The sequence below is a fragment of the Branchiostoma floridae genome, chromosome 1 (genome assembly GCF_000003815.2).
Source record: "Branchiostoma floridae strain S238N-H82 chromosome 1, Bfl_VNyyK, whole genome shotgun sequence".
Classification (NCBI taxonomy): Eukaryota; Metazoa; Chordata; class Leptocardii; order Amphioxiformes; family Branchiostomatidae; genus Branchiostoma; species Branchiostoma floridae.
The window spans coordinates 13,807,375-13,818,314 of NC_049979.1; the positions used below are offsets into that span (position 1 = coordinate 13,807,375).

The following is a 10,940-nucleotide window of genomic DNA, read 5'->3' on the forward strand; positions in this document are numbered from 1 at the left end:
GAAAAAATTGTTTTTTTCTTTAGATATCAGCTTAGCATGGCCTTCATGATTACAGAGGCCTTACCAAAGAGTTACTAACTTTTTGCCTGACTTCAAGTGTGTATGCCTTCTTAGCTCTCTGATGTCATTATTATGTCACCTGCATTTAAGAAGGGCAGTTATTGACTATAATTTCCATAAATGTGGGCTGCCGTGGCCCTCTAACTTCCCGACAGTTTGTGGTAAGTAGTGCTTTTATTATGATAGAAGATCCCTGCATGCAGTATACATGACTGTACAATGTCACACATACACATGAAGTGCCCCTGCTTGTCCTTGCAGTTTTACATGGGAGGGATTTCCCACCCCTGGAGGATCTTCTGCAACCCTGAGGAGTTGGACCACGGTGTGCTGATCGTGGGATATGGAACCAGTAAGTCTGCGGATAAACATGATCCTATTGGCATGGCAGAATTTCTTGAATAAATGACTGACAAAGCATATAAAGTAGTACTTTTGAAAGGTCTCACATGTTGGTCTTAGCAGTAGCTGTATTGTCAATGTCTCAAAAGGGGCTGGTATGATCCAAACTACCTGCTGAGAAGCTTTCCATTGTGACTGTAGGATTTAGTTTCCTGTTCACTGCTCCAATGAAAGAAAATTTAAGTCCTGACATGTCTGGGGCCGAAGGGTCCTGGGAAAGTCATTGCAAAGCTAACAAAGTTGATAAAAGATTCCAACAAGTTGGTTTAGAATCCTGCATTGCAAGTGTGAAGAAGTACATGAAGTGCATGATGATTCCTACTTGTATCAAAAGTCAGTTATTCATCTACTGATTCAGGAGAAAACACATTTGAAAGCTTATATATATTGTTTGACATCCCCTTTTGCCATTTTTGAGTAGTCTTCCCTCTATTTCTGCTCTCTAATAGAATAGTACTTTTGATATGTATCCCACGGGGGAAATGGAGCAGGTCATCATGTAAAAATACAGAAAATTTTAGTTCTTTATATTCTGTCTTCCCCAGCCCTTTTTCTCCTTAAAACAACCATAGTATCTGTTACAGTAACGGCATTAAATGTTATAATTTGTCTTTTTCTGGTACAGAGGATGAAACGCCCTACTGGATCATAAAGAACAGTTGGGGCAAGAACTGGGGAGAGGAGGTAACACAATTTTGTCTTACTTCATCATGCCATATTTGAAATAATCAGCAATGAGGTCTTTGTTATGTTTTCAGAAATTGTACCCAATACAATAGGTAAAATTTCAACCTTCCTGGTGGTTTTGCCGTGACTGTCACAATCCATCCATGAACTAATGGATGTTTTCAGATAATGTCATAGGACACCAGTCAAATTTCTTTTAAAATCAAGTCATGTTCCATCATATACCTGTGTGATTTCCCATTAATACAACTGGCTGGCTGTGAATAGCTTTAGCTCATGCTAAAGTATATTGATTGATTCTAATGCCAGAAAATGGGAAACACATCAAAGGTCATTTCAGCAGGCAGAGAAGCTGACAAAGTCAGACTGTTTGGCCTCAGGCCTGTTTTGAAGTTATTTTGCCATCTCATTTTTATTTCATTTGTCCAATCTCATTAAGGCAAGAATAGTCATAGCTTACCCTCAAGCTTGATTAGTTCTCTGCCTCCCTTCCCTGCCACTGATGTTCATTTTAGAAGTGCCTTTGAGCTGTTTTAATCTTCAAAGTATTAAAACTGTAGATGATAGAAGATTGAACTAAAATGTTGGTTCAAGTTAAAGCTTGATTTTAAGGTTGAAAGGTCTCCCGCCACCATACAATTCCTCTGTTGGGGTCAGGGTGGAGCAGATGCTCATATGCAGATGTTCATAAAAGTCATTGTCGTTACCATACATATTTCATTTTCAGCCCTTTTTCATCATACTAGACGGATAAAACCATATGTTTTCATGTCAAGAAAATCCTATAATTCATAAAAATCCTGTTCATGAAAGTCATTATCGTTTCCTTTATTTCGTGCACAGACCATTTTCAGCCCTTTTATGTCCTACTTGGGAGATAAAGCCATATTTTTATGTGTCATGCATCAAGAAAAAGCTGTTTTATGTGGCAAATGGCAAATAGGCTGATTCTGACTTAGAGTTTTACAGAAAACTTAGAATGGAAAGAGCGTGGGATGGATCAATATTGAACTGACTAGTAATCATGACTACATGCAATGCATCTTAATGCTCATTAATGTGCATGGCAGCCAATTTCTTACCTCTTTTTTGACCCCCAAGTATATCATTTAACCACCGGAGTTCAAAGTTGCAGCAAATGTAGCTCGTTAAGCAGTCACAAGGCCAGCATATGGCAAATAACTCCAGCTATTTGTTATATCTTAGCTGATATGTCCAACGTGCTGCACATGTCAATGACCATATTAGGTTTAGTTTCCAGGAAACTTGAGGAGCCTGCAGGTTTAAAGAAGATAGTTTTTTGTTTGTTGTGTACTTAAGTATTGATATGATGGTTATACTAGTTAGTCATATTTATGTTACTTTTTCATGCTTTGCTTTTTGATATTTTAGGATATAGTATAGTCAATTTACCAAGAGGGTGTTTCTTGCCTTTTGTTCCAACATTTTGGAAATCTTTATAACATTCTAATTGTGATAAGAAACTGTTTAGAACTGTTTATAACATCATTGTGATGTTCTAAGTATTTTCTACAGTATTCAAACATGTTAGAAATATTTCTAACATCAAAGTCATTATTTCTGATAGTTTCTAAACTGTTCCAACATAGATTCATCATTTGTGATCACATGTGATCACATGTTCGACATTGAAACAATATGATAGAACTGGGTCAGTGGGCTGGGAAGAGGGCAATTCACACATCCCTGCCAAGTACAGGAAATTGTGTCCTTCTGACAGCTTCTCACAAAAGAGCCACCAGTGTCTACAGCTAAAGAAAATCTAAAAATACAAGACCCAAACAAAAGGCCAGCTTAGCAGCTTGGTTTATGGGGGTAATAAAAGTTTTTATAGAGGATCACATGTTCCAACAATAACAAAAACACATACTATTAGATGTTTCTAAATTGTTCTAAATAAAGGGATATTTGTACCATTGTTTTCCCAATGTTTCCAACATATACAGATAGGTTCAAACATGTTCAAACTTTCATTTTCAATTGTTTGAACAATTTAGAACTTTAGTGACTGAAATATTCTTTTACATAGAATACTGTAATGCAGAAACTTTCACGGTGGATTAATGTTCGTGGTTTTCGCGGTGGCCGCTTCACCGCGAAATTAAAACTACCGCGAACATTTTTCCATGGCAGTAAGAGACTATAGTGCATTGTGTTGCCGCGAACTTAAAACCACCGCAAAAAAGTCCTTTTTCCTGTTACCGCGAAATTAAATCCCCACGAACTTCAATGCATTTACAGTAGTTCAAACTTACTTTAATCAAAACCCTCTCTGTGACTTGGAATCGACTCTATAGGCCTAAGCTTGTCATTATCATTATGGAAGTTGTGGAAGAATAATGGTCACTATGGTTAATTTCATTTGTGCCTTGTTTATTTTTATTCTCAGTTTTTTAGTAATTTATGCTTAGCTTGCTTTGCATTGGCTCAAGTTGGAGGCAGGACCATGCTCCTCTATGAAATACGGCATGCACATCTGATGATAGGGTAAAAACTTGTGCCCAAGGACATGTGAGCTTATCGTATAAGTGCTGCGGAGCCATACAGATCACACTGAGAACTACATTGGACCATTTGGATGTGGATAAGATCTCATGCCTGCCAGAGGGGGAATGAATGGTGGAAAAGGCATTAGTTTACTGTGTATTTAGTGAGTTTTTGTGTTCAACAGGATTACTGATGTGTTTTAATAGCATTTTTTCCTCCACTCGGGTCAGAAAGATTTACGGTTAGTGCATTAGTCTTTCCAGGAAACTAAGCCTTGCTGCAGCTGACCTGTGCAATTGGTCAGGGAGGATAGCCTCAGGGAATCTAATATGCAATTGGCTGTATTTCTCACTTGCATTTCTGTGCAGTACTTTCAGCTAAGTGTTCAAAATATGAGTTGTACCTCCTTCAGAATAAAAGTTTGAGATGTATTGATTAAAATTTGTAAGGGATTGCACCTGATCCATTTCTTTATCTTGTGATTTAATTTGATGTTGGAAGAGTTTAAACTAGACTGAAAGAAACTCTAAGCAAACATTGTCAAATTGTGAAGGGACAGAGTCAGTGCATTTTGGTCACATTATCTCCTAATCCCAATCATTCCCTCTTGATCCATGATGTATTGGCGTGCAGTGTTGTCATCCAGTATTGAAAGTAACATTTGGTTGGAATAGTAATACATTATTTATATTCAGTGGAATTGGCTGTCAACTCTGTGGGACAAATGCAGTTGGACCTTGTTTGTGATGTCAAAACGTGAAAAAGAGCATACACGTATATTTGCCATGGGAAAGTGAACGTTATAGTCTACATACGTGTTTACAGCTACGTGTGTCCAAGGCCTACGTTTTTGTTGTTGCTGAGTCTTGGAATCATGTCTTTAAGGTTTGAAACCAAAAGAGGCCAATGACACCATAAAGCTTCCCCCATTGTCTTGTTCGAAACAATCGTCAAATATAGACGGTCTGACTTGATAGTGCCGGCGGGCTCAAGAATTTTCTTCGGGTTTCGGTGTCTAACCCTCGGGATAAGCAATTTTCAAAGTCAAATATCTCAATAAATTTGTAAGTTATGACCATAAAAAGGGAACCTCATACTCCAGATAACATGATCTTTCCAATGGTATGTAAAACTTTCATGTATGTTCAGGTAGAAAAAAGTTGAAAAATGGGGATTTCAAGATGGCTGCATTCAAATCAGGAAAATGACATTCCTAAATTGAAGTGACTGGTGATCAATACAGAATAGTTTGGTTATGATTTATGATGTGAAATTTTACCACATACAAAGTCTCCTACAGCAATACTTAAATGTTAGGAGGTAATAACTGAGGAGGCTAGCTGAGGGAAAGCAATGGACTACATGCAAATGTAGGGCCATAGGGCTAGTGATTCTCCAACATTACATCAAGGTTTGAAGTTATGAGAAGATCAATGAACTGTACTCAAGTTTAACATAACACAAGGTGATGGATGCTGAATCATTTTTCCTGTAGTTAAAAAAATTAGAGCAAGTGAACACCAACTTAGTTTAAAACAACCTGTACATATTTTGTGCCAGCAATAGTTGTGGCCATGTCAGTGATAACATGGCTATATATGGCACTGGTGGGTCGAAGCCTGTCACAAGCAACTCTTCACTTCATATCATTCAACGTTTTTCATCAGGCTGGTGTTTTGTCTTGCTGCATGTGTGGGCAGCACGCTGATTACTGCTACATTTGTGCCAGCGTCAGTCATGGTTGTTTGATGCCATCTCCAAATGAAAAGGGTCCAGTTGCTGGCAGTACTGTTATTAACCCTGGCCCACTCTGGGACTTCTGTTTGAACCTGGTTTGTTGAGGATCTCTGAGTTAATGAACTGATATCTTTGAAGAATTGCTACAGTAAGCTAGGAAAAAAGGGAAATACGAAGCTGTGCAGTTGTTCTAGGAATTACAGTGAAAAGCCACCTTTTGTTTGAGATGTCTCTTGAAGTTCATTTTTTTAAACCGAGATGATGGAGCTAACTTGTTATTACATACAGGAAACTAGATTGTTTAAATTCCAGTTTTGCATTTCTGAAACAGTGTCACCTACAGTGAATTATAGCAATTTGTTTAAAAAATCATTTTATGAAATTTCACTATATAAATGCCTATTAGAGGTCATACCAGGATGTCCTCTTTCACAAATTTGAGGAAAGAATATCCACATATTTTTCTCTTGTTTAAATGATCATCATGGAATTTTGTAACATGGTGTTTGGGAGCTTTTTGGTTTGATTCAAGGTTGATAGAGATTGTCCTTGCATGCACTTTACAGCAGAATTGGGGGAAGGGTTATACCGTGTGACATGTCTGCAGTATGTTGTGCACACTGTCACAGTTTCTGAAGGATCCTGCTAATCAACCCCCGCCTAAGGGAAAGTTTGGGCTGAAAATTATCTATGAGAAGAAAGTGGAACATCATTCATGTCTTCATCTTACAATTCTTATCAATAATTCTCAACACCCACTAGACTTGCGTGGCGCAGCAGGGGACTACCAAAGAAAGATCTGAGTACTTTGAGAGGAATTACTGACCAGTGCCATCTTGTCTGAAAGCGAAGTTTGCAGAAGAAATTTCCTTAAGTGCATGTGACACAGACATCAAAGTAAGAGGTCTGGGGTAGAAATGAAATTTGGATTTCCTTGCCCACAACCGCGTCTCCTGCAGTATTTTAAGCCCTGATGTCAAAGACTTATTCAGGATTTGTCAAGGTAGACAGATTCTTCTAAGATAGCATGATTGATGGCAGGGCATGAAATACTTTTTTCTGCATGAAAATTACCTGCACCAGACAAATTTTACCTGCACCACTCTGAATTCAGGAAGTATGGATCATGCTAAAACTGTTGAGGAACCATTACTATCTTTACTTTTATACTTAATAGGTGGTAACAGTCAATGCAGCTAATAACAATCAACATACACCTATATTCACCATAGGGCATAGGGCATTTATGTATGAAACCCAGTTAATGGACCAGTGCAAGTTAGGTGCAGGTAGACACCAGAAATACCTGCACAGCTTCAATTTTACCTGCACATGCAGGTGGTATTTCGAACCCTGGATGGGGTTGATAAGAGGGGTATGAACATGCATATAAATCACAATTTGTTTGACAACATATCATATATGAGCTATTTTGGCTGTCGTTTTTTCAATAGTGTACTCAAATTTTCAGCTTGGATGAAGTGCTGTGAATTAAGTAGCACAGACAGTTTTCACAGAGAAATCAGTGGTAAGGTTGTCCTCCTCTGCCAGAGAAGTAATGGCAAGCAATAAATTGCTCACCAAACATTTTGTCTGTGAAGCAACTGGGTGTTTCTCTTCATTTCTCACTGCTCCTGAATTTTTTATTGAGGAAAATTGACTCCAGCCTGCTGTAATGAATTTCAGTGACTAATGAGCATGCTGAAGTTACAGACACAGGATTGGTTTTGGCAAGTGGCTCTGTGGTCATGATAATAGCCTTTTACACGTAGCTTAAAGGGAAAACAAGTGAATTGCATGCAGACTAGCCTGATATAACAACACTTTTTATGGCCCGCCCTACATTGCCACCCCCAGAGGGGGAGTTTGCATTACACAACCTACATGCAGACTGGTCCTGACATTGGCACCCCAATGAGAAAAAACTGTCTAGCAGTCAGATCAAGTTCTCAAAGATTGTCTTCTGGTTGTGTGTGCTGTACACGAGGCTTTCATGAATAGAAATATACATAGACACGTTTTGCAATTTTGTTCTGAGCCTTGATGTTCAATGCTGTTCAGTGCCTCACAAAATAGATTGGTTTTGATGGAAAGATTCTGAAAAGAGTAATGAAGAAATTATGCTGTTTATTTGTCAAGACATATTTTGAACATGATGTATCTGTTAGCAGATGTGCCATAATGAGACAGAAAATACTGTGCTATGTTAGAGGAATTACAAAATGGTTGGATTCAATCGTTAACTTTTTAAAAAGGTTGTTTTCTTTCATGAAAATGCTGTGCTTTGACTTTGCTGCTACAGACCACAGAGCATCACTGTGGCTGAATGATAGCCAGCTGTTTTGTTAAATGTTGTAGGTAGAAAAATTGATCTGTAATAATTAATAAGCTAAACAGATTAAGTAAGAAAGAATGATAGTACTGTGTATGTAAGTATTGATGATATTGAAAGTGAAGTTGTGCTGTTTGCCCTGCAGGGTTACTACCTTGTGTACCGAGGGGGCGGAGTGTGTGGGCTCAACACCATGTGCACATCCTCCGTCGTCCTGTAACACCACTGTCATCATCACAACCAACATCAGGTCAACAATGTATCCAGTTCCTTGATCTGTCTCACCCTGCTGATCTTCAGTGCTACTTTAGAGAATGGTTTACTTTAGTGGCTGTGAAGACAAAGCAGGGAGAAAGATGAGAGATAGTCATACTACTCTTAGAAGGGCCTATATGATGTGTTGTAGAGGAAATATGCCCTTAAGTTTGTTTTGTTGTGAAACTGATACAGTAGAAGAAGAGTATTAAGTTCACATGAGTAGTTTTTTTAAGATTCTGCGATGGAAGTATGAGCTTGTGGTGATAGCAATTGATTTAGTCTTAGATTTTGATCTACTTTTTCAATATTGAATTTTAGAACTTTGACAGAGAGTTTTTGTACAATTGGTGTGTAACACATTGATATCAAAATTTGAAAAAAAATGAGTGGATAAACAAAATTATTGAAGGATGGTTCCATAGTGTCCTGTTTGGCAGGGATCCTTTGTTGGAAAAAACTATGCATGAAATCAGTGAGAGCAAGGTGAGAGAAAATATTTTCTAGGCCCATGTTCCCCATTGCTGTCCAAGTCTCAGGGGAGAATTTGTCTGACTCAAGCTAAACTGTGCAGAATGGCTGCATCCTTCTCAGGGGAGTTGGCTGTCAAATCAGTCATACAGCAAACTACCGTTAGACCAATCCTAACCACAGTCAGCAGTGGCAGCACCACACTTTTCAGTACCAGGGACAGTTTTGTATGATGTATTGCCTCGATTTTGAATATTGATAATTACGTAGTACAGAATCTGTTCTCCGGATTGATTTACCTGAAGTAATTGGTGGAAAGACACATAATGTAATCAAGAGTTGCAAGATGTTTTTGGTAATTTTTATTCTTTAATGGGTTTATGGGATATCAACTTTGGATCATAATTTTTAGGGTCTTATTGAGACTTTTTACTGAGAAATTCTTTGCATTAGCATGCTGAATTATGTGGAGACTAATTATGCCAGACACTTGGCCTTTATGATATTCTATAAGCTCATGTTTGTAACCCCATCTATATTGTTAAGTCTTTAAAGTGCACTTTTACGCTATGAGCTAGCTTTTCATCTCTAGGCTGACCTGACATCCATTAGTTGGCTCACCATGTGCAGGGTGTCATTGTGAAAGTGGAATCTAATGGAATGCTAGCTTCTGATGGCAGATTGCATTTCCTTTGATGAAAAGGAAGTCACAGTCTCCTTCAAAGCTTGCCTTTATTGTGGAGAAAGCTAGAACATTTGCTGCCACAGTGTCTACAGTCCATGGTAGAAGGATGTGTGAGGTTTTTTGTTAAAGCCTCAGAGTCTCATTTTTTCATCTTGCCAAGGACAAATCTTAATGGGGTTCCAAATTGGCTAATATCTCCATCGTCACATGCGCAAATTAACTTGATTACCTGGCGGCAGGATTCCAGAAACAGAAGTATGAATGTAATCCAGAAACGTTGCTGGAATGGAAATTTTGGTGACACAAGCACTCAAAGGAGCTGAGATAGAAACCATTTATAAAATATTACGGGTGACTTTTAGACGGCTTGCACTAATTTTCTTTGGTGGGCGCACTTTCACAGAAGAGGATACATTTTTTTCTTGCTTGAAAATATCCAGATCCAAACAATAGATGTTCATCCACAAAATGATTATTGTATACGTTTTGATCTTAACATTGCATTAATATGTTTTGTTGTTGTTGTTGTTGTTTGTGTTGTTGCCTAATTTTTAGGGCTACATTTATGAACTTTAATGAGGGCAGTCAAGAAATTTGAACATCTTAATAAAAAATCGTTTTGGACATATTTTACCCTAAGGTATGTAGAAATACATTGTAGATATGTTAGGAAGTGCAGGTACATTTTCTACATGTACACAACACAATGGCTCAAGATGAATACTGACATGTATGTATGTATAGTAGAAGCCAGCATATACAAAATGTAGGACTGGTTGAAATTTGAAAAAATAACTTTTGTTAATGATGTAATTTTCTTGGATCCTTCAGATGATTCATAGTTGATACACACAAATGCATCACACATCTTTTTCTGGATTAGGATTTAAATGCTATGAAAATGAGATTGTATTCTACTCTGTAGGTAATAAAGGCTGTAGAATGTATGTACAACTGTACATATGACTATGTTGTGTATTCACATATTGTTCATTACTTCATACTATTATACTAACCTATAAGAAAACTAAGGGAAGGCTAGGGCAATGAAAAAGTGATAATAGTGAAAGAAAGAGAGGCTGGTTATGGAAAAGTTTGGAGGATAGTATTAGGATTGACAGGCATGACAGCATGTGAAATACTGAGAAAAACAGAAAACAAGAATACTGACTGCCTAATCTTCTGTGGTGCCGTAACGGTTGAATAGTATAAGGAGTAAATGAGATGGGATGAGATGAAAAGTGCTTACATGTATAAATCAACCCTAAGGCCTTAATGAATTAATCGCTATGTCACCTGCTGTATAACTTGCATTTTTATGTTGGCAGCCTTGATTTTTCATAGCAATACACACACCACATCTGTCTGGTCATGATCACTCCTTAAACCTTTGATATATGTTGTAGAGTTAATAAGCAAATGTGTGCAAGGGTCCTTCAGAGGCAGGAGAGCACTCCCTGTAAACAGCCTTCCACTTCTGTAGTGCTTTTAACAGCCTTCCACTTCTGTAGTACTTTTAACAGCCTTCCACTTCTGTAGTACTTTTAACAGCCTTCCACTTCTGTAGTACTTTTAACAGTCTTCCACTTCTGCTGTATTGGAAGTTTCTGTGATGTAATCTGCTGAACTGCCTGTGGGTATTTTCCCACAAAAATCCCTTTTTTAAGCTCTTTGATCCACAGATATATCAGGTTAATCATTATGTTTTTATCATGGTGACATCCCAACACATTCTATTATCATAATACACATTGTACATTTCTGAAAAAAAAGTCAATTTTCAGAAATGATCAGTTTCAGTTG

General features: G+C 37.8%; 1 protein-coding gene across 1 annotated transcript in view; it reads left to right on the plus strand.

Annotated features, from left to right (window-relative positions):
* LOC118415775 (cathepsin L-like) overlaps positions 1-10,119 on the plus strand; it is a 27,789-nt gene extending 17,670 nt beyond the window's left edge. Inside the window, exons 9-11 of the mRNA XM_035820589.1 lie at positions 322-412; positions 1,088-1,146; positions 7,872-10,119. Coding sequence (XP_035676482.1) covers positions 322-412; positions 1,088-1,146; positions 7,872-7,946 — 225 coding nt within the window. The 3' untranslated portion in view covers positions 7,947-10,119. The remainder of the gene's footprint in view (positions 1-321; positions 413-1,087; positions 1,147-7,871) is intronic.
* Positions 10,120-10,940: the final 821 nt, after the last annotated feature.